The 24,949-nt window shown below is 44.4% G+C and overlaps 1 protein-coding gene across 4 annotated transcripts in view; it reads right to left on the bottom strand.

The window, feature by feature from the left end:
• Positions 1 to 24,949, bottom strand: part of PITPNC1 (phosphatidylinositol transfer protein cytoplasmic 1) — a 274,382-nt gene that overhangs the window by 105,603 nt on the left and 143,830 nt on the right. For all 4 annotated transcript variants that reach the window (XM_047756868.1, XM_047756867.1, XM_047756865.1 and 1 more), the window contains exons 3-4: positions 12,312 to 12,400; positions 11,281 to 11,288 (exon numbers count right to left, since the gene is read on the bottom strand). In XM_047756868.1, coding sequence (XP_047612824.1) covers positions 11,281 to 11,288; positions 12,312 to 12,400 — 97 coding nt within the window. The remainder of the gene's footprint in view (positions 1 to 11,280; positions 11,289 to 12,311; positions 12,401 to 24,949) is intronic.

Below are 24,949 nucleotides of genomic sequence, written 5' to 3'. Positions count from 1 at the left end.
AGAAGAAAAATTTGCAAACCGCTGATGGAGCCCAATAATTCAATGCATTATTTCTGGTTACCAGCCAGAATCCTTCCATATCTGACAGCAACACTTTCCAAGGAGGCTTGGAGTCGAGGAGATTAAGTGCAGGAGTTGAGAGGCTGGCTAGACGTAGATGAAGTATTGATAGGCTTTTAAAAGATCATTTCCTTTTAGCTTGTATCTGGACTTCAACGCATTCCTCTCTGACCATCTTGTTCTGACTCCAACCAACACGTGTTCCCTCCTATCAGTGACCATTAAACTCTATATGGACTTGACCTTCTCTCTAATGGAACCCCCCTGAAGACATCGATTCTCTGGTACTATATTCTATATTATCACATTAAATGTACTCCAAGGCCATACAGGGAATTTCAGCTTGAGATGGGATCATTAATAAAACTGAATTTGCAGATGCTTCCACCTTTCACTAACAGGAGATGTACGCCCAGAATGTTCCAGCGAACCTAGTGAAATAGATCTAGAGCTTAACATTTATTATCGTCTAGAAATCTGGAGCTGGAGCCTGTGCTGTTTGTAATAGGAAACTGTGTATGATCTCAGTTCCCACACCAGGGATTGAACCCAGGCTGCAGTGCTGAAATCGCCACACCGTAGCCACTAGAGCACCAGGGAGCTCCCAGGAGACACCTAAATTTTGAAGTATCTCTCAGTTTTCCTAAGTCTTCATCGGAAAATTTTTATCCTTCCATTTTGACAGAAAATTTGCCCCAAAGTTGAAAGGTAATATATATAAACTCTTTTGTGCATAGCGAGTCTATTACAGAAACAAACTTCAAGAAGGTGTATGTTGAATCTCAGGCATCTTGCTGGGAAAGATGCAAAGGAAGTAAGGGGAGACATGTGGGCTTCCTTGGCTGTTTGGGGTTCCCAGGCTCACGTATGACTTTATGCACTGGGGTAGGGTGTGGCCCCAGTGATAGGGTAGTTGGAAAAAAATTGAAAAGATAGGTCCAGGAAAGAGAGAAGGGGAACCTAAAAGGAGAAAACAAAGTAGAAGATTTTAAAGCAAAGAGAGGTCGAAAAGGAACTGCATGTAAATAATATAGATGAGGATGAATCAGGGAGTGAGTTCCCAAATATAGGCTGCATCGGAAGAAAAACGTGGCCAAGAGGAGCGGTGGAGCCTGAAAAAGAAGTGGGGGAGGAAGAGAGTGTGTGCAAGGCAGCGCCTGGAAATGCAGCAGGAACACAGCTGTTTGTATCCCAGCCCACAGTGAGGAAATAATGTTGGCCTCTCTACTGCTTCTCACCAGCCTGCACCCCACACTGAGGCTTCTGTTCATTCATTAGTTCCTCCATTGATGGAGCCTCATCCCTCTTCTGACACGTTGGGGAACAGCCGCTCACTGGAGAAGCAAGGCCAGGAGGGAGAGGGAGCAAATGCATGAATGAAAGTATATTTTCTCAATGCGGCATGGTTTGCTACTGGTGCTTCTGTGAAAATTGAGGACGGAAACTAAATTCAGGTTCATCCAATCTAGAGCTGACCCTGCCAAAGCAGAAATAAGCAGAGGATGCTTCCGACACTGTCAGCCACACACAAGGCAGGACAGGCGGTACATTTACAAACCGCAAATGAAAAAGGAACCGCATGTGAAAAAGAGATCAGAATGAATCCGTGATGTCTCAAATACTGGTTGGCACGTGGCCAGGTAGAAAACTTCCAGATCACAAGCCTTCTCAGTTAAAAACTGAAAAGAATCACCCCTCTTTAAGTGGGCAAATTCCTCACCTAAATATATACTATCATTTTAAAACTTTATTATTATTTTTTATTTTCATTTTCTTGGCCATGCCCTTGGCCTGGGGAATGTCCCCAGCCGGGATCACACCTGCGTCCTGGATCTTTCATTGCTAGGCGACTGGGGAACTCCAAAATATGTCCTACCATGTAGTGCAGAGTATCTTAGTGATCAGAAAGGTCAAAAGACATGGAGGCAATTTTGCAGCCACTTTATTTAATCACTGAAATGTACTATTTCAGTATATCCCCATTTACATGTTTTATTTCTGCCAAAAGAAATCAGCCCCACAAATCCTCCCAGTTGTACGATTCCGAACTCACCAACTTGAACTGAACACAACTCCATAGGCATTAATCAACTGCAGAAGAGAAATCTAATTTTCGGTATAAGTTGAAAATAGAAAAGAAGGAAGGGTATTTCTTAGTGAAATGGTCCAGTGAAAATGCCTTTATTTAAAAAAAATTTTTTTTTGTCTTTTTGTCTTTTTAGGGCTACGCCCACGGCATATGGAGGTTCCCAGGCTAGAGGTCCAATTGGAGATGTAGCAGCCGGCCTATGCCACAACCACAGCAATGCCAGATCTGAGCCGTGTCTGTGACCTACACCACAGCTCATGGCAACACCAGATCCTTAACCCACTGAGCGAGGCCAAGGATCTAACCTGCATCCTCATGGATGCTAGTCGGGTTCTCCAACTGCTGAGCCACATTGGGAACTCCGAAAATGCCTTTAAACAAATATTTTTTCCTTTGGTAATTGTCCTCTATAGAGTCATTCTTTGCAGTGTTTTAAAGAAGGCAAACAGCTTAAAAATGCTATGTTTGGGTAGAGAAGCATATTTTGTTTTCTGCTCTCTCCCCTCAAAAATGGCTGAATTAATTTTCTCTGACTACAAAGAAGTGCTCGGGAACAGCTAGAGCACATGGAAATGGAATAAATCAGACAAACAACACTAGTTGTTCCAAGGTTGCTGCCTCCTCAGGCACCAAGTGATTGGGTTGCTAAAATACGGAGACAAGTTCTAGCCCGCACGTCTTCGAATAAGCTGGTTTGTAACTGGTTCACCGGTACAACCACTTCATTTTCTTAAGTGAAATAAATCAGAACGTGTAAGCTCACCGTCAGCCCTTGTATGGCTGCCTTTGCTGTTTGTTTCAAGCAACTGACTTGCTTGAAAAGGAACTTGCGGGTTCTGTGTCGCCTGATTCTTTAAAAAAAAAAAAAAATCATTACAGTTGGAGTTCTTCCAAAAAAAAGTATTTGGTACTTTATATACTGGTATTTGAATAATAGTAATCTTCAGGCAATATATTAACCCACCAACATTTAGGAGAAAATAACATTTACTGAAAGAGAATTGATCTACTGGCCTATTCAGTGGGCACATAATAGCTCTAACGCTGAGAGACGCTTCTGTGTTTTCCCTAAGTTTTAGGAGACGGGCTTTGCAAAATCCAAGGTGTCACAGACAAAGAAATGTGGGCAGTGTTGCATATGACAGCTCCCTTTTGGGGATTCACAACATTATTATTATTTTTGCAATAACAAAATCTGTCAAAATCTGTATAACCTGCTGTTTCCCTCACTTAATTGGCTATGAACCATCCCAGTGATGCCTATAAATGTTTCTAGACTGCTTCCATCTAAGAACACTTGAACCCAGAAGACTTCTGAACTTGGTCATTCTGACACCAGCCTCATGCCGTGACCCATGCATGTCTCCACTGACTTCAACCACCTTCTCTGGAAGGGTGGCCTGTGCCTTTCTCATCAGTGCTCCCAGCTGGAGGACTGTGTCTATGGCCTGGCCCCTAACAGGTTTCAGCTCACATGGCCCCATTTCTAAGAAAGAATACTTTCCCTTGCCCCCCTTCCCACCAAAGTATCTACTGCCCTAGATACCCAGGGTTAATGGTGATGCAGAGAAAAAAGTTATTTCCTAATCTAATTCCCACCATTACCCCACCTCTGTGACATCAGGGAAGGCGTATTTAGGGACCTCCATTCCATCTTAACGTACCTAGTAGTTGAGATGGTAAGACTGTCTTCTAATTTCCTTCCAAACAAGACCAATCCTAGCGTTTGGGTATCATCATATGTCTTCTCTAGCTTTGTAACTATTTCCTGGTTATGTAATTTAGGAGTTTCTACTACTCTTGGCTGGGATTCAGTGGAAGTTGGGAGAGGGGGAGCTTAAGAAGGAAGAAAGGGCTTGAGAGGAATGGGGGTCCTCACTGCACACACCCCACTGATCAGCTTGTTCAATTACTGGGGAAGCTGATGAGGCCAAGATAGAAAGCGAAATTCTTCTCCAGGACAGCTAGCTGCTTTCAGAAAAATAGCTCCGTCTCCCTCGTGCCACTCCCCGAGTTTGCCTTGGGTGACTGATGACCCCATCGTGAGCAGCCCAGCTGTCTTCCCTGGCAGGACTAACCCAACCCTGAACAACCCCAGCTCTCACAGTGGCTCAGTATCATTTAAGGTTCTCAGGCAAGAGTCATTTTCTACTCCCTGGTCTGTTACAATTGACTTTTTCTATCTCTTTCAACAAAGTAATTAAAATGTTGGGTAGCACTGGACAGCTCACTCCTACCTTTAGGGAACAGCCAGCCCTTCCAACCAACAGAAAGGTGCTTTCCATTTGTCACCACCTCTTCTGCTGAGTCTTATTAAAAGATGTTTGGGTGCAGCGGGTGGTCATGACAGCAAAATATATCCAGCAACTCTATATTCTAGGTTATTGCTAATTCTTATAGGTTACAAACTATCCTTATAGTTTGAGCTTCCAATTTCTTACAAATGAGAAGAAAATCCCCCCCCCCCGCCCCCCACCCCATGACTATCGAGCTTGAACTGATGCTGCTGAGCTGTGTTCGTACTCCATTGCAGCCTGTTTTTAGCCCTAGAAAAACAAAACTGGTGACTTTGGAAGGCAGCCAGTCTCCTCGGGCACCTTCCTCTGTGACTTTATAAACTTCAGAAGAACCGGCAGGTTTTGAATAACTGGTTGGATGGTCTGCCCTCTGGAAAATTGCTGTCATGTTGTTCTTTGTTTACTGTATAGTTAGGATTTTTTTCCTATAAGCAAGCTAAAGATATTTTTTCCACTTCCTGTGCAAATGGCATTTCCACATAATCCTAAATACACACAGTTACTCACAGTGGTGAAAAAGCTTTTACGTCTTAATAACTGTGATAATATTGAAGCCCTAGATGACCCTAAAGAGAAAGTTCTCTTAGCTGGATTTTCTCACAAATGAGGGCAGCATGAGGTCCCAGCAATAGGCTGGACACTCAGCTATAAGACCCAGAGGATCCTAGAAATAAACTCTGGACTAATCCTATGAGAAAAGACACCTGTCCAGAGTATTAAAAAGGGCCCCTCTGCCTCCCTGAGGGAGGGTGGGAGGAGGTGACCCCAGCTGGGAGTTTGGTTTTGGGGAAATTTTGCTTTGAGGCACAGACAGGAAATATGAGGCTTGGAATGACATCAATAAGAGGTATTTAGGATTAAAGGATCAGGGGATAAAGAGCCCAGTGCAAAAGCATTTAAAAACAGGAAAAAAGATGACAATTGAAAGCATCTGTCCTAAATCCTGGGAGCAGACCCTGTAGTCAGAGAGAAGAGTGGGCCCTTCCTCCTGGGCAGAGAGCGTGAGAACACGGCTCAGTCCTGGCCAGGGGGAGGGAGGCCACTTCAAAATGAGCACTGCGGGCCTGAAAGTGTGCACCTGCAGCCAGAGAGAAAAACCCAGAGATCCTCACTGGGGAGATGGAAAGAAAAGCTGTGCTATATTTGGGATGGAAAATAAAAGTGGACTAGCCAGGAGCAATGTTGTTTCCCTCTGGAGAATTAAATCCAGACCTTGCCCTGACACTCAAAGCTACCATGACCTGGTCTCCATGTGTCTGGACAGCCAGGATACAGCAGTATCACTTGCCCACTAAGCCTGGAATGACCATGCAATGGACTAATACTTGGCCCCCCACTCCTAGGTTGAAGCTGTTAACCCTCAAAGTGATGGTATTTGGAGATGGGGCTAGGGAGCTAATGAGGTTTAGATGAGCTCATGAGGATGGGGCCCTCATGATGGGATTAGTGCCCTTATAAGAGACCAGAGAGCTTGCTTTCTCTCCGCTGTGTGAGAACACAGCCCCAAGACTGTCAGCAAACCGGGAGGAGAGCTCACACTAGGAAACAAACCTTGACCTTGAACTTCCTGCACTTTAGAGCTGAAAAATAAATGTCTATTGTTTAAGCTACCAAGTTTATCGTGTTTATTTGTTTTGTCTTTTTGCCTTTTTCTAGGGCCGCTTCCCATGGCATATGGAGGGTCCCAGGCTAGGGGTCTAATCGGAGCTGTAGCCACTGGCCTATGCCAGAGCCACAGCAACTCGGGATCCGAGCCGCGTCTGCAACCTACACCACAGCTCACGGCAACGCCGGATCCTTAACCCACTGAGCAAGGCCAGGGGTCGAACCCACAACCTCATGGTTCCTAGTAGGATTTGTTAACCACTGCGCCATGACAAGAACACCAAATTTACGGTGTTTTGTGATGCAGCCTGAGCAGACTAAGACAAAGCAGGTGCCTGCAGGTAGGAGTTCTATTCTCCCCAAGGTCCAGCTCAAATTCTACCTGCTCTAAGGAATTTCTGCATAATTCTCCCAGGCAGAATTTCTCTCTCCTTTCCATAACTCTGTTTGAACTTTAGCTATGACACTTAGCACAGGTCTTCCTTGAACTACTCACAGTTATGCATTCATCTGCCCTCACTTTATTTTCCCTAACTCTTCTCCCTACTTTCTGAGCCAATCCTGACTGAGGCAGGAAGTCCTTAAGTTGCTCTGAGATGTCATTTGGTTGGCCTTAACATTAACATGGCATGTCAACTGCAGGACAGTTATACAGCCCTCTCTCTTCCCTTTCCTTTGGCCTACTGATGTGCCCCTGTTCTTATAACCTGATTTCTGTACATTCGTCTCTGAGACCAGTTCTGTCCTGCTGCCACCACTCCCCACAACAGGCGTGCCAGATAAAATATGAGTTGAGCCCTCTTTTAGTTTAAGTATAGCCCATGGAATATTTGGAACACATTTAGCCTAAAAATTACTTGCTATTAATCTGAAAATTCCAACTTAACCAGACATTCCGAATTTTTACTAGTTAAACCTGGAAACTTTTTCACCCTAGCAGCTCATGACCACACGATCAATATAAGAGGGTTGTGTCCTGTTCCTGCTTATACCTCTTCTTGAGGACTACAATCCTGTCCCTGAAGCTCACAGCCCCAATCTAGGGGCAAGGGTCGCTCCGTTCACATTGCAATTGCTTGTCTGGGTGGATTCCCAGTACCATTCATTCTGCCGTCTAGTCTGAACCTCAGCTGTTAGCCCAGCTCAGAGTTCATCCAGGTCTGAGTGTCAGCCTATCCCCTGAGCTGGGTGACGGCCTGTCCCATGTTGCCTCCAGAAAACTCCATGACTTGCAGATGACTCCCAGGTTTTACCTGGAATGTCTAACTATTTCCCACCAGACTATGACTTCCCAGAGGGCAGGCATTATTGTTCAGTGAAGCCTAGCATCTAGCATGATGCTTTATAGATTGTTGGTGCTTAATAATAAATTAGTGTTAACATCATTTTAAGATGGTGCTATGGATTGAATTGCATCACCTCCAAATATTTGTTGAAGTCCTAACCCCGGTTCCTCAGAATGTGATCTTATTGGGAATTAGGGTCATTGCAGATATAATTAGTTAAGATGAGGTCACGCAGGTGTAAGGCAGGTCCTCCAGGATGACTGCTGTCCTTACACGAAGACAGAGACACGATGAAGATGTGCACACACACACACAGAGGGAAGACAGCCAAGTGAAACAGAGGCAGAGAGTGGAGTGGTGCTGCCACAAGCCGAGGAATGCCAGAGGCCATCAGAAACTAGAAAGGGGCAAAGAAGGATTCCTTCCCTGCAGGTTGTAGAGGGAGCACTGACCCACCAACAATTTGATTCAGACTTCTAGCCTCCAGACTGTAAGACAATACATTTCTGGGTTTTTTTTGTTTGTTTGTTTTTGTTTTTTTGTCTTTTTGCCATTTCTTGGGCCGCTCCTGCGGCATATGGAGTTTCCCAGGCTAGGAGTCTAATCAGAGCTGTAGCCACCGGCCTACGCCAGAGCCACAGCAGAGCTGGATCCAAGCCGCGTCTGCAACCTACACCACAGCTCATGGCAACGCCGGATCCTTAACCCACTGAGCAAGGGCAGGGATCAAAAATGCAACCTCATGGTTCCTAGTCGGATACGTTAACCATTGCGCCACCATGGGAACTCCTACATTTCTGTTGTTTTAAGCCACCCAACTTGCGGTACTTCATTTCGGCACAGAATTGCCCCAAGGATTGCATTAGAGAGGAATTGACCCAAAAAATGAGGACCTAGACAAAATCAAGTAATAGTCAGAAGGAGGTGAGTATAGGATGATACGACTCTAACTTCTTTATATTTTGTCTCCAAATTGTCTCAAACAGAAATAGCCTAATTTTTAAAAGTCTAAACTGTGTGATTAGAACTGCAGGAGTACTGTGGGGCTGAGGCTGGGCAGAAGGAAAGGCCATGAGTCCCTCAGAAACCCTCCATGGCTTGCCCAGAAGTGGGTACAAGAGACCCAGGCGCACAGTGATGGATGCTAGTGAGAAGGGCTTCCATGGGAGGGCTGCCTGGGGAGGTGCGTCCTTGTGGGAACCGGCTTGTCAGGAGCCATGGTTTTCATTCCTGCTGCCTTCTGTTTTCAGAACCTCAGTCCTTCAGTACCTACTCTGAAAAAAATGAACCCAATATCACAAAGCATTTTTCAGACTCCATTCCTCTGTAATCTCCTGCCACATTTCACAGCAGTGCCATGCGTTTATGAAGAGTAAGGGCCATCAGTTGTGGGTCAAGTCAAGGTGACCCAACTCTAAGGCAGCAATAACTGCCTGTGTGTAGTTATGGGGACAAGAATTCTCCTGGCCTTGTAACTATCGATTACATTTCAAATGAAAAGTCCAAACAAGCTTTTGGAGAAGTGGGATAACATCAGCTATCAATAAAATCAAATAACATCCTAGAGAGGTAGTACTGTCCAGTCTAACAAGCCCAGCCTGCACTGAGGGGCACTGAGACATATTCCCATTTGTATGCCCTTTGAACTTACACTTTATGTAATGATGGCAGCTTCCAGTACTGTATGATACATAGTAACAACGAATGTTTATACTGAGGATTTACCATGCACCAAAGATTAGGCTGAGATTTTACATGGATTACTTGATATAATCTTTACATCACCCTCACAAGACAGTTATCACATTTTCCCCACTTACAGATGAGGAAATGGAAGCTTAAAGGGAATTAATCTGCACCGCTGTTAATGGAGACAGGATTCAACAGATTTAAAAATCTTCCTCTTGAAGATTGTGCAATTGATAGGGCTAGGGACTGCTATCCGCAGGGAACCATTTAATTGCCCGCTATTTACAGGCAATGGGCTAATGCTGTCTGTATCTTAGATCAGGAGTTGATAAACTATAGCCTGGAGTGGAGGATAAATTAGGAGTTTGGAAATAACATAAATACACTATCATATATAAAATATGACCAACAAAAAATCTACTGTATAGCACAGGGGACTATATTCAATATTTTGTAATAACTTATAAGGGAAAAGAATCTGAAAAAAAAGTATAGCTGAATCACTTTACTGTATACCTGAAACGAATATAACATTGTCACTATACTTCAAACAAACAAACAAACAAACTATAGCCCAGGGGCTAAATGTGGCTTCCGGCCTAGGTAAATACAACAGTGCCCATATCTCTACATATTGTCTCTGGCTGCTTTCTCAGAGACCGAAACTGTTTGGCCCATGAAGCAGAAAATATTTCCTATATGACCCTTTACAGAAAAAGTCTTCTGACCCTTGTGTGAGATCATTGAGTCTTTCTACTAATAGTTCTATGACAAAGGGATAATTTCAATTTTAAAGACGAAGAAACTAAGGTTCAGAGAAGTTGACCTGCTTGTCTTAGAAGAGTGTTTCTCTGAATTCGAAAATGTAAAATGTGTATTTTGCCATAGAATTGTCTTCTTTTTCCAAAGCTATGTAGGGACATTGGGAAGAGTGCTATACACTTTCGTTTCATAAAAGAAAAGACATTTTAATACCCAAGAATAAGGGTTATACTTATCAATAGTCCTTTAAGTGCAATACATTTATTTTATTTTATTTTTTATTTCTTGTTGTTTTAGGGCTGCACCCACGGCATATGGAGGTTCCCAGGTTGGGGTCAAATTGGAGCTACAGCTGCCGGTCTACACCACAGCTCACAGCAATGCTGGATCTTTAACCCACTGAGTGAGGCCAGGGATTGAACCTATGTCCTCATGGATACTAGTCAGGCTCATTACCACTGAGCCACAACAGGAACTTCTACATTTAACTTCATGAGAAAATTTTTGTTTCATTTTCCAAAGGACAGGTGAGAACACAGTCATGGGCCAGACTGAATTCAAGAACTGGCAATTGGAGGCCACTCACTTAAGAATTTCAGCCACTAAGTGGCAGAGCCAGAGGATACTCAGGCCTGACCCCAAAGCAGGTAACTTCTGTATGTGTTGGGACCATCCATCTAACTTTGACTCATGCATTCCTTCTGTCATTTAATAACAATTCATTGGGAATCTACCACGTACACAGTGGGAATCTACTATATACAGGGTAACGTGCTCATGCCAAGGACATGATAAATCATTTCTCTTCATGTCTTTCTCACCATCTCTCTTTCTGCCGGCTGTTCTGATTAAGGCTAAAAACTCTATCAGGGCTCACTTAACCATTTTCTTGTTATGACAGCTTGACCTGCTGGCCGTAGAGGAAAATGATCCAAATGAAAATACCACAACACAATGACATTATGGAGTCTTTTTTTAGTGTAAGTAATGACTCTAGAAGCTCTTTGGACATGAAGAAATTAAATGACTTTATCAAGCCACCAAGATTTTCCAATCTGAGTAAAACTGAATGTGTGTCTTTCTAGTGGGAAGGTCTTTCCATAAGGGATCAGGCCACAGACTGTAAGAATAAGCCCTGCCTTCATTGATAACTACCATTATCTCTTTAATACCACATTTCTAGAAACTGTTCTTCTATTACAGTGAACTATCACAAGTAGAGCAGTCAAGCTATTTAAAAATACAAGCAAAAGTTAATTATGTAAAGTGACTAGCAAGGCATTTTAAATTAACGTTCACATTCTTGAACAAATGAGAACATTTAAATTATTACATTATATATAACCATGTAATAGCCTACATTTAAATATTTCTGATTCTGAAATATTCCTCTATTTTTTAATTATATTGATAAGATGAGAAGTACAAGGAAAGTTCCAATTACAACACTGATCTTAGGCTGAATATTTTAAAATGATTAAATGAAACTTACTGTGTATTCTGGTCCCAGATGTTCATTTGGACAAGAGGGAAAAGAAAAAAGAGAGAGAAAATGATGATTTAGACCACAATTTCATACAATATTAAACCACAGAACTAACAAATACTGCTGAATTATAATTATTAAAAATGTGGTAAAGAAACCTTCCAAGAATTAAACTTTCATAAATACTCAACATCTCCATGTCTGCTCTGGAAACTCTTTTATGTGATCCTTCTGTGGTTGGGCAGATAAGGAGTATAAGATTCAATTAGCCTATAGGTTTGTGACTAATTAAAAATCAGAGTTGGCCTTAGAAAAACAGAATTAAAGACTAATATTTCCAGCAGAGCATTTCATTAACCACAAAGGAAGTCTTTTAAGTGGAAAAGCAGCTTCTATAACCAATAAGAGCTTGTTATGATGATATTCAAATGGGATCTTGCATTTTCATGTATTCCAGGGCAGGAAACAAACCTTCTACATTTTTTTTTGGCCACAGTTTCTAGTTCAGTATCGGCACAGAGTGTTATTATCACTCTACTACAAGTGAGAAGGAAAGTGACAAAGACTTTCGTATTATCCAATTGCGAAGGAAGTAGTTCAGAGCAGAGAGACCCAACAGAACCTTTTACATAAATTATAGTCGAGTTTTGTTATGGGGAGCAGGGAAGGGTGGCAGGCTATCAAGCAAATAAGTGAAAATAAACAACGTGTTCATAAATAAACCACACCTCAAAATTATTTGGGGATTACTGAGAAAATAGGGGGAATTAGACAATGAAATCTCTAGAAATGGCACTAAGAAGAACTTCCCTTTCCTTCTCCACTTTAGGAAGGAAGATGGAGCAGTTTAGCTTAACCCCACTACCTCTTGCTAGGAAGAGCGCTGACTTAGATGTATGAAGGCCAAGGCTCAGGGAGGTATCACAGGGGCCCCGACAAGTCCTTGCTTGGATAAGCCACCCTACATCAGTGAAATCTAAATCCTGCCATGTCTTCACATGAATACATGTGACATACTGGGTGTACCAAGGACTTACCTGTAATTGTGTAGGGATAATAGTTCCATGCCTTCTCTGTAACATAAAATATTTTGGGAACAACAGCTCTAGCCCAGCTAGGCAGTTTGCTAAGAGGAAAGAAACATAGAAAGAAAAAAAAAAAAAGACAATTAGAGTCTGTCCAGGACTGTACCCTTGTGACCATATCTTTCTGGAGACACTGACTGCTAGAGAAATCAGGGCACTTCTATTTCTGCTACCCTCTCCCAAGCCCTCCATCCCCATCTCCCTGGTTTTCACCACAGTTAAATTGCCCTCTGTTCTTATTTACGTGCTCTTCAAATATGTGATGGCAGAAGGTTCTAGCTTGAGGTCTGGAGACCTCACAGAATTGTAAGCCTATCCTCTTGGATTTGATTTGCAAGGACATGAGAATTAAGTGCCTGGGAGGTGCCATGTCTAGAGGGTTTGGCCAGCACGGCCTTTGTCTTCTATGAGGGATATGGTGGAAATGGTGAGGAAGGGATGTTTAAGCCCCACAATGGAGGGACAGAGGTAAATGTTGGAGCCAGGCATCACTTAACAATCCATCCGAGTGATGTTTTGAAAATGGACTAAAGCAACAAAGAGAAGCAACTTCAGAGATTCGAAAGAGTAAAATACAGCCCCTTGAAGATGACAGTCAGTTGATTTTTGTCCGCCCTCTAGTACCTGTGAATGTAACCTTATTTGAAAATAAAGTTTTTGCAGGTGTAATTATCTCAAGATGATATTGCCCTTGGGAGTTAGGTGGGCCCCAACTCCAATGACTGATATCCTTAGAACAGAAAGGAGAGGTAGATTTGAGACCCACGTTCACACAGAGAGGAGACGGCCAAGTGAAGATGGAGCTCGAGATGAGAGTGATGCAGCTACAAGCCAAGGAACACACAGGATGGCCACAGACACCAGAAGGTAGGAAAGAGGCAGTTCCCATCATGGCTCAGTGGTAACAAGTCCAACTAGTATTCATGAGGACTCGGGTTCGATCCCTGGCCTTGCTCAGTGGGTTAAGGATCCAGTGCTGCCGTGAGCCATGATGTGGGTCACAGACGCAGCTCGGATCCTGCATTGCTGTGGCTGTGGTGTAGGTTGGCAGCTGTAGTTCCGATTGGACCCCTAGCCTGGGAACATCCATATACTGTAGGTGTGGCTGTAAAAAGCAATTAAAAAAAAAAAAAAAGGTAGGAGAGAGGCACAGAACAGATTTCCCCCTACAAAGAATCAACACTGTCAATACTTTGATTTCAGACTTCTGGCCTCCACCCTGGAGAGGATATATACATGCTGTCGTTAAGTCACCCAGTTCATGGCAATTTGTTGCTCCCGCCCCAGAAAACGAATGCAATGACAGAGCCATTCCTCTAGACAGGACCTGGGCAGCCATTTACAGAAAACATTCTCAAAACAAAGAAAACTCAAGGTCACAGGTTCCAAGACCTTTGGTAAACCAAGGACTAATTAAGTTTTGCTTTGCTTTGTTTTGTCTGCCTTCTGAGGCAAACTTAATAGCACAGGAGTTCCCTGGTGGCACATTGGGTTAAAGATCCAGTGTTGTCACTGCTGTGGCATGGGTTTGGTCCCTGGTCCCAGAACTTCCACATGCTGCAGGTACAGCCAAAACAAAAACAAACAAAAAAACCCCCAAACTAAAAACAGCATAGTGCAGGCCTAGAGAACTGCTTTAAATATTATATTTAAATACACAGTATTATATATTCCTGAAACACGTCTGCAAGATTTCATCCCCCTCCTCCCAGCCCCCCTCTCCACACTCTACCCTGAGGTTTTCTGTCTTCCCAGATACTACGCTTTGTTTCTGTCCTATTCTGGTGCCTACAGCTAAGTGTCTGGGACACCGATGTCTAGCAGTACATCAAACTCAGAGAGATGACGCCGACTCCAAGTTCCTGAGGGCTGCATGTTGGCAACAAAGAACATCAAGAAACAGTTGTGAATTCCAAGCTGACAGACCCAGGAGAGGGGGGACATCAAGCTAAAAGAAGCCCAAATCCTCAACCCATCTTGGACATGGGATTTAAAGGGCATCCAGAGCCAGTAAAATACTGCGTGCATATATGTCTTCTCAAACTGTTTCTCTTAATTCTGACAGTCTCCAGGCCCTGCTTTTTAAAAGACAAATATGTATTTTCAATGGCCAGCCAGACCTAACCCAAAGAAAGCGCCGGACTGTTTATCAGGGCTAAAATGAACAGTGAAATCAGAGCTCCCCCTGAAGCTGGGTGCGTGTCAGGCGGAGGCCACCGCTCTCAGGTGGGCTGTGAGGGCTTGCGGAGCAGTTTCATAATTCACATAACAATTCCTCTTGCCGCTTTACTGCAGAATGTCTCAAGCGGTAACTGCCCATTTACCTTCCCTTCACACCGCTCGGAAGGAAGGCACTGCTTCCCGACAGGGGTCTTTATAGCTTTCGCCTAGGATTTATTCTTTCGGTCACTGAAGCTGGAAGGTAACGTCGAGGGTGGGAAAATTGAGTTGGGAGGGTTTGCAGGAAGTGGTCTCGAGCACGCCGTCCCCCGGGGGTTCCCTCTCCTTTACCCCTACACCCCAGAATGATGTGCCGACAGATTGTAGGGAGATGGGATTCTACTCACAGGCAAGTGGCTTCTTGTTCTTTTAATGGACTGAAACAGGATTGCAGAATCTCCCCAAGGACAGCTAGGCATTGTTTAGCTCAGACCAAGCACTTCTGTCTCCTTACAAGCATTAGAGCTCCCTCTCTCCACTGTCCTCTTAGGAGGAGATGTTCCGTCCACACCGCACCCCTCCCCAGATTCAGCTCCCATGCAGAGCACTTGGGGGCCCAAGCCCTCTTCCCTCCGCAACTCATCCCTCGATCACTTAAAAAGCCTGCCAGCAGGAGTTCCCACTGTGGTTCGGTGGTAAGGAACCCGACTAGTATCCGCAAGGACACGGGTTCTATCCCTGGCCTTACTCAGTGAATAAGGATCTGGCGTTGACATGAGCTGTGGTGTATGCAGGTTACGGACTCGGCTCAGATCCGGCTGGCGTTTCTGTGGCTGTGGCCTAGGCCGGAAGCTACAGCTCCAATTCAACTGCTGGCCTGGGAACCTTCATATGCTGCAGGTGCGGCCCCCAAAAGACAAAAACAAAAACGTAAAAATAAAAAGCCTCCCAGCAGAACGACATTCCTAAGCAACAATCATTTTCTGGAAGGAAGATGACAAACATTGGTCGTTTTCCATTCATGGTTAGACTTGTCCTATTTGTAAAGGCTCAGGACTCCAGGCTCTAGAATCTATTTTAGTCATTTCCTCCACTGACATATGCAGAATATACAGCACTGTAATCAATTACCTTTTCCAACAAGACGCCCTCATACACACAACAGTTTGTGCCAGGATGGCTGATGCAATTTTATGCGACTCTTCTAAGTGGCCTGGAAAGGAGGTCCTTGTGGTATAAGCCATTTACCAGGCCAGACGCAGGAGGTGTTGGAACAAGTTCCACGATAGGCCATTTAAATTTTTTTTTTTTTTTTGGTCTTTTTGCCATTTCTTGAGCCACTCCCGTGGCATATGGAGGCTCCCAGGCTAGGGATCAAATCAGGGCTGTAGCCGCCAGCCCACGCCAGAGCCACAGCAAAGCTGGATCCGAGCCGCGTCTGCAACCTACACCACAGCTCACGGCAACGCCGGATCCTTAACCCACTGAGCAACGCCAGGGATCGAATCCGCAACCTCATGGTTCCTAGTCGGATTCGGATTCGCTAACCACTGCGCCACAACGGGAACTCCCCATTTAAATATTTTTAAGTCCACTACAGACCTTCTCTTAGCCCCCGACTTCCCCAGAGCACATCGTTATTCAAATCGTTTTTGTCTGAGAAAGCAAAATTCATTTTTCCCCTGCAGCAGTGACTTATCAGGGCTGCAAAGGAAAATGGAATTAAATTAGACCCCACGGCTGCTGTCACTTTCATGATGTATTCTGTCACACAGCCTGCAATTCCAAGGAGAAGTCTGTCACTCAAATTCTCTACCGGGCATCAAACCTCTCTTCTGGAAAGGTGGCGTGATTTGAATCACGTCCTTTTGGTCCGCTGGTCAGGTCCAAACCTCCCAATGGCCCATCTCTCCATGGCTCAGGCCTTAAAGACACTGAGGAAAAAGATGGCCCACACTCAAAAACCTTTTCGGAATCGGAAGACATGCTGATGTGAAATGCCACCACTCTTTCCCCAAATCTTTGTCTATGCCTCCCCAAGACAAACTTTTCAAATTGTTTCATTTCTTACATCTTTACTTTATAGGACATAGGCCATGTCAATGACAGCTGGGGACCAACTTGTCCCACTTTACAAGGGACTATGCAGGTTTCAGCACTGCATGTTAAATTCCTCCATCCTGGGCAAAATGGGATGACTGGTTATCCTAGAGAAAAGGGCCTCATTTCAATGGGAAAGGGGTGGGAGAATCCTCCCCCCCCAGGGAACATTTGGCAAAGTCTGGAGGCAGTTTCGGCTGTCATGACGGGGGCGGGGGGGGCAGTTGGGGAGATGATGCTGGCATCTATCTAGTGGGAAGAGGCCAGGGATGTTGCTTTAAGTCCTACACAGCTCAGGACAGCCCCTTACAACAAGAATTATCTGGATTTACCCCTTATCAAATCTTAATAGCGACAAGGCTGAGAAAGCTGGCCCTGGACATAAGTGGATATAATAACACTGAAACCTTCTCATACATTCCCCAGATTTCTCTAAATCACAAGTGATCTGCTAAGAAAGCCCCAGGGAGAGTTCCTGCTGCGGCGCAATGCGATCGCCGTTGTCTCTGTAGCACCAGGACGTGGGTTCCGTCCCCAGCCCAGCACAGTGGAGTGGAGGATCCCATGTTGCTGCAGCTGTGGCGCAGGTCACAACTGCAGCTGGGATCTGGTCCCTGGCACAGGAACTCCATATGCCTCAGGGCAGCCAAAAAAAGAAAAAGAGAGAGAGAGAAAGCCCCGTGGACAGGCATAATTTGAACAAGGTTAAGAGTGTTTATCTACTTCACAAAGAGTGTCGGAACTGAAACCTAAACCATCCCTCCCTTCCAGCATTTTATAATCCAGATTATCACGCAGTTCCCCAGGATATTCAATCTACCTTTGCAGTTTGTGCTCATTTGGGAATATTTTTCAGCTCCAGGAGGTCTTGAACATCGTCGGGCCGAACGAGGTCAAAATGGAATCTAATTTCATTTTCTCAACAGGGGTCAGAATTACGAGGGTCTTAACTAGACACTTTTTTTTTTTTTTTTTTTTTGCTATTTCTTTGGGCCGCTCCCACGGCATATGGAGGTTCCCAGGCTAGGGGTCGAATCGGAGCTGGAGCCGCCGGCCTACGCCAGAGCCACAGCAACGTGGGATCCGAGCCGCGTCTGCAACCTACACCACAGCTCACGGCAACGCCGGATCGTTAACCCACTGAGCAAGGGCAGGGACCAAACCCGCAACCTCATGGTTCCTAGTCGGATTGGTTAACCACTGCACCACGACGGGAACTCCCTAACTAGACACTTTGTACTTAAACATTCCCGGCAGAAAATCCTTCAGAGTTCACAAAATAACAGCGCTTCCCCTGAGATTTTCTCTTGCACTGCACACCTGAAACCAGCCACTATCTATGCTAAGACTAGGCTCAAAGAACTGCAGCTCATTTAAGCGATTTTTAAAAGGCCTTAGCTACCGTCATATTTTCATCCCCCCCCCCCCTGCCCCCAATCAGGTGGGATATTCTGACATTTTGTTTCTTCTTTGTGCCCAAATCTGACATTGGACAATTATTTGGTGATAATTGTTCCTATTCAGTTCCAAGCACAGTGATTTCTGAGGTCTCTAAATTTCTTTGCTGCCACTGTGATTTATTCTTTTACACGTCTTAATGGTTGTTCTGGCTGGTCTGTTCGTCCTGATATTAATGTAATTCTTTATACTGCAGCAAAGAAATGAACAGAGTTTCCGGACCAGAGCCATCACCGGTGAGAGACAGGGCTGCTGGGGCACCACCCACGGGGAGGTCCTTGAACTTGGACACCGCCGCTGCTCTTCCTATAAAAGGACAGCTTGTGCCGGGATTCTGGGAAAAGAGGCCTGCCTCGTGCCAGTTCTTGGAAGGCTCTTTGTGGACGGCACTAGAGTAATGGGGCAGGAGTGCTGGGGGGGCACCCACGGGAGCTGGCCACACACGTCAACATCATCAACCTCATCAGTCAGAAGTGAGGCAGAACCAGTATGGAAATCGCTTGGCCCTGGCAGCCAGGCCTACATGTTCTGTTTCTGTGATTTCCCATAAAGGGAGTTGAAGGGGCAGAAGGCAGGGGACGGGGTGGCAAAAGAACCCCTGGCATGTTCCTAAGGACTGAGATGAGGACAAAATAGAATAGCATGGACTGTGGAGAAAAGGGAGCCCTCCTACACTGGGAGGAGGTGGGAATGTTGGTGGGAATGTAAAATTGTGCAACCACTGTAGAGAACAGTATGGAGGTTCCTTAAAAAAATTAAATAATTATCATATGATCCAGCAATCCCACTCCAAGACAAATACCCGGAGAAAACTGTAATTTGAAAAGAGAAGTGCACTCAAATGTTCACTGCAGCATTATTTACAATAGCCAAGACACAGAAGCAACCTAAAAGTTCATCATTCATCAACAGAGGAATGGATAAAGAAGATGTGATACATACATACAAGGGAATATTACTCAGCCATAAAAAAGAATGAAATAATGCCATTTGTGGCAATGTAGATGGACCCAGAGATGGTCGTGTTAAGTGAAGTAAGTCAGAGGAAGACAAATATCATATGATACCACTTACACGTGGAATCTAATAAAAAATGACACACAAGAACTTATTTATAGAACAGAAACAAACTTATCGGATTTTGAAATCAAACTTTTGGTTACCATAGGGGAAAATGGGGGTAGGAATAATTTGGAAGCATGGGTATAACCCATACATACCACTGTATATAAAATAGATACTTAACAAGGACCTACTGTATAGCACAGGGAAATCTACTCGATATTCTGTAATAACCTATAAGGGAAAAAAGAATGGATATATGTGCATGCAGAACTGAATCACTTTGTTGTACAACTAAGACAACATTATAAGTCAACTATACTCCAATAAAATTAAAAAAAAAAAAAAAAGGCTAGCAGGGACTGAAAGGTATGTTGGGAAGAAGGCCCTTAAGTGCTTCCAGGATGCCATGTTCAATATCAATATATTGAATATATTTATATAGAATATATGACTAAATAGCCTAAAATATACAATGTTCTTATATATATGGCTATCATGTACTGTCACTCATAACTAGAATGCAAGTCCCACCAGAGCAGGGATCTTTGTCCTATTCACTGTTGCACACCCAGCCAGCACCTAGAATAACACCTGGCACTCAGCAGGTGCTCCATAAATATTTTCAGAATGAATGAAGATTGTCTCTGGATAGTTAGAAGGCAATGATGATCATGAAGATTCTTTGAAATTGCAATGGAAATAAGTGCTCAGGTCAGAATCTCCAGCTCCGACACTTCCTCTATGTCCTGTTGGCTGAGCAGTGGGGGCTCCCACTGCCACCTGAGCTCTGGGTACTAAGCTCTTAGTTTGGGGAAGATCTGGGAGAACTGGGAGAAGAAACGTGAAAGAGAGACCCAAGCCACAGCAACAAGGTTCTATCAATGAGCTGGTAGGTAAAAAGACCTTGTCCAGTTAAACCGAATTCATGGCTTAGGGAAGCTGTACCCTCTCCTACCCAGAACCCCATCAGAAGCCAGGAGAGGTTGCTTTGGAAGGCAAGAGCCAGGGTGTAGAAGAAATGTTCTCACTGTGCAAATCGATTCAGGCATTAGGCGGAATCACCGTTAGAAGCTGGCAACCCTCCCTGACTGGCAGCTGCCAGCACAGCCTAATTAATCCAACCGCCGTAGTGGGGAAGAACATGACACTTCATGACTGATAAACAAGCCTAAAAATAGGCTCCATCTTTTCTCCAAAGCCCCTCTACCTCCACCCCCTGACTTCCTCCCCTCATGGGCTTCAGTGGGAAGGGATTGGAGAGAAGCTACAGATGAAGAGAAAATAAATGGGGACAAAAGAGAAGCCCCACATTCATATGACTCTGGATGATAGGTTTTATTCAGAATCACTACCCCAGAGCTTGATTGGTATCTTCCCTCCTTTCCCTAGATGCCAGCTGAAACCAGGATTTTTGAAGAGAAGCCAAGAAATACCATTTGGCTAACTGAACTGGATCAAAGGCCCAAGGACAACCACCAAATGTACTAATGTATTAGTACTAATGTAATGTTCTAAATGCATTCAGCAGACACCCAAATGTACTGCACACAACAGTGCATCATATGCTACAGGAAGGGCCAGAGAGTGGAGCAACCCCACAATCCTGGGAGATAAGAGGCAAGTACTGCAAGGATACATGGCATTTGAAAAAGACATTCTGCTCAATTTAAAAATGGGCAAAGGGAAGTTTTCTTGCGGCACAGAGGGTTAAGGACCCGGCATTGTCACTGCTGAGGTCAGGTCACCGCTTTGGCTCAGGTTTGATCCCTGACCTAGGAATTTCCACACAACATTAAAAAAAAATAAAATAAAATAAATAGGTAAAGGATTTCAGCAAACAAGTCTCTGGAAAAGATACACAAATGGCCAATGAGCACATGAAAAGATGCCCAATATCATTAGTCATTAGGGAAATGCCATTCAAAACCAAGCAAGAGGAGTTCCCATCGTGGCGCAGTGGTTAACGAATCCGACTAGGAACCATGAGGTTGCGGGTTTGGTCCCTGCCCTTGCTCAGTGGGTTCACGATCCGGCGTTGCCGTGAGCTGTGGTGTAGGTTGCAGACGTGGCTTGGATCTGGCGTTGCTGTGGCTCTGGCGTAGGCCGGTGGCTCCAGCTCCGATTCGACCCCTAGCCTGGGAACCTCCATATGCCGCAGGAGCGGCCCAAAGAAATAGCAAAAAAAGACAAAAAAAAACAAAAACAAAAACAAAAACAAAAAAAACAAGCAAGATACCACTTCACACCCACTAGGATGGAAAACAGTCTAGAAGGCCCTCTCCCCATCTGCTGGTAGTCTGGCTTGGCCTGGGAACTCAATGGGATGCTTATGTTTGGGATTTTGGAACAAATGATAGAAAGAAAAAATGGACAATTCAGACCCACCCATGGCAGCCACCATGGTGACAGCAGAATGAAGAGGTTGGATCTACTTAAAGATAGGTGTCACCATTGCTGCTCTTGGCCTCTTGGAGCCACTCTGATAGCCGTCCATTCTCAAGCTTCCAGGTATTTCTGGGGGCCACTATCATCCTTCTATGATATGTCCCTTCTGCTCAAGACAAGACTCAGAGAGGAAGCCCTGATGACACAGGCATTGAGTATTTCCAGTGCCTCCGATGGCTACTCTGGGTAATAAATCAATAAAGCAGTTTAGGGCTGCGCCTGTGGCATATGGAGGTTGCCAGGCTAGGGGTCAGATTGGAGCTGCAGCTGCCAGCCTACACCACAGCCACAGCAACACAGGATCCGAGCCATATCTGCAAGCTACAGGACAGCTCACTGCAACGTTGGATCCTTAACCCACCGAGCGGGCCCAGGGATCGAACCCACATCCTCATGGATGCTAGTTGGGTTTGTTACCTCTGAGCCACAAGGGGAACTCCGATAAAGCAGTTTCCGAATGGGGTTTGTCTTTCCATACAGATTGACGTAAGGAAGAGAATCAACTCACTTTACCAGCTCATGAATTCAGGTCCACAGGACATTGATAAGTCTTCATGTAAGTTATTAAGTGGGCACTAGAACATCTTAGCTACTGCCGGTCCAGCCCTGGGGACCAAATTTCCTGTGGTCAGCGAAGGGGTCCACAATATACCACAGTGACATCGGGATTACTCTGAGCTGACAATATTTGAGGAAGACTTTGCAGGAAGACTTTGAACACTTTGAACACTTTACCTGCATAAAAACAGACCCTTTAGAAAGAATTCAGCTATCACGAATTCCTTCTCTGGGAGTTTCACAACCAGAGGAAACTGACTCCTATCACCAGAGATAAGAAGCAGCACCAAGATAAGAAAACACCTAAATAGACACTGGCAAAAAACAAACAAGCAAACAAACAAACAAAAAACAAAACAAAACAAAAACAACCTATCTTATCTCCCATTCATTCTCTTAAGGAACCATTTATTTTTCATATTTTGCATACAAGACATTTGTTTTCCCATAAGTCACCTTTCTTTCCCTCCCCTATTAAAATGGTATATAGGAGTTCCCGTTGTGGTGCAGCAGAAACGAATCGACTTAGGCACCATGAGGTTTCGGGTTCCATCGATGGCCTCGCTCAGTGGGTTAAGGATCTGGTGTTGCTGTGAGCTGTGGTGTAGGTTGCAGATGCAGCTTGGATCTGGCGTTGCTGTGGCTAGGGCTCTGATTAGACCCCTAGCCTGGGAACCTCCATATGCTGCAGGTGCAGCCCAAAAATGACAAAAAGACCCCCTCAAAAAATGGTATATAAGCCCCAAATTCTGTCCACCCATTTGAGTCACATTATTCTGGATGCTGTCACCTACATATATGAGTAAAAACTTGTCTTTTCTCCTGTTAATCTGTCAGTTTCAATTTAATACACAGGACCCAAATTACCAATACTAAGTGGGTTGGAGAAAAATTTTTCCTTCTAGTCACTCAAAAGATGGACAGATGGACTTATAAATGATGGAATCGCTAGACTTATGACCCTACTTTGATTGGAATAAAAGAACCATTGTCTTCCTTTCTTTAATAGATTCCCTCCAATACCAGAACATTTTGTTATACAGCGTAAATTTCAATAAACACTCATTTAATGAGTTTTTTTTTGTCTTTTTGTCTTTTTAGAGCCACACCCATGGCATATGGAGGTTCCCAGGCTAAGGGTCCAATTGGAGCTGTAGCCGCCAGCCTACGCCAGAGCCACAGCAACTTGGGATCCAAGCCATGTCTTCGATCTACTCCACAGCGCACGGCAACGCTGGATCCTTAACCCACTGAGCAAGGCCAGGGATGGAACCCGAGTCTTCATGGATGTTAGTTGGATTCATTAACCATTGAGCCACGTTGGGAACGCCCCTGAATTTTTTTGTTGCTGTTGTTGTCTTTTTAGAGCTGTACCCAAGGCTCATAGAGGTTCCCGGGCCAGGGGTTGAATTGTAGCTGTAGCCACTGGCCTACACCAGAATCACATCAATTGGAGATCCAAGCGGCATCTTCGACCTACACCACAGCTCACAGCAATGCTGGATCCTTAACCCATTGAGCAAGGCCAGGGATCGATCCTGCATCTTCATGGATGCAAGTCAGATTCATTTCTGCTGAGCCACGATGGGAACTCCCTCATGTAATGAATTATCATTACGAAGCAGCCTCACCAACATGGTAGTTGCATAACCTAGGCATGAAGGACATGGGTTAACTCTAGTTTGTAACTACAAACTAATGGGTTTGGTTCCCTTTTATGATCACAAAAACACTTTTTAATTTTGCTTTTTTAGGGCTGCCGGTGCCATATGGAAGTTCCCAGGCTAGGGGTTGAATCAGAGCTGTAGCTGCTGGCCTACACCACAGCCACACCAGATTTGAGCCGAATCTGTGACCTATATCAGAGCTCATGGTAACACCAGATCCTTAACCCATTGAACAAGGCCAGGGATCGAACCTGCACCCTCATGGACACTAATCAAATTTGTTACCGCTCAGCCATAACAGGAACTACCCCCCAAAATACCTTTTTTTTTTTTTGGCCACACCTGTGGCATGTGGAAATTCCGAGACCAGGGATCAAATCCACAACAAGCAGCAACCCAGGATGCTTCAGTGACAACAATGGATCCCTAAAATGCTGTGCCACAAGGGAACTCCGACATATCAACATTTTATTTCTCTCTTACTAAATCATAATCTTGTTGGTTCCAAGATACATGCCAGTACTCTTCCAAATACACCAAGAGTCTTGAAAATTATAAAATAATGGACCTACTTTAAATTCATGCCAAAGGAGCTAAAAGTACTTTTTTTCCTGTGCCTCACTGGTTAGTCATTACGTATGCTGGAGGAGAGTCAGGATAATGTTTGAAACACACTTTGAACATAGAAGATTAGGGCTGAAAAGGATCTGAAAGGTTGTGCATTTTAAAAATTTATTTAATTAATTTTCTTCCTCCCTCCTTCCCTTCCTTCCTTCCTTCTTTTTTGGCTGCCCCTAGGCATATGGAGTTCCCCGGCCAGGGATCAGATCCAAGCCATAGCTGCGATCTGTGCTGCAGCTGCAGCAATGCTGGATCCTTAACCCATTGTGCCGGGCTGGGGATCGAACCTGTGTGTCCATTTTATGTTTGAATCTGCTTGAGGGCAGCCTTATAGTAAGTATTCTCCTCATGCTCAAACATCCCTGATAACAACATAATTGACTATAAGTCACCCTACTGTTACTCTGTGATGGCTCAAATACTTAGATTTCTTCCTTAAATTGAGTCTAAATCTTTCTCGTGGCATTCTTACCCATTGGTCTTAGTCTAATTGGGCCTCCTAAAGTCATACAGAAT

Source organism: Phacochoerus africanus, chromosome 14 (assembly GCF_016906955.1).
Source record: "Phacochoerus africanus isolate WHEZ1 chromosome 14, ROS_Pafr_v1, whole genome shotgun sequence".
Classification (NCBI taxonomy): domain Eukaryota; kingdom Metazoa; phylum Chordata; class Mammalia; order Artiodactyla; family Suidae; genus Phacochoerus; species Phacochoerus africanus.
Note: the sequence above shows the minus strand (reverse complement) of the source record. Positions and strands in the feature narration are given on the sequence as shown.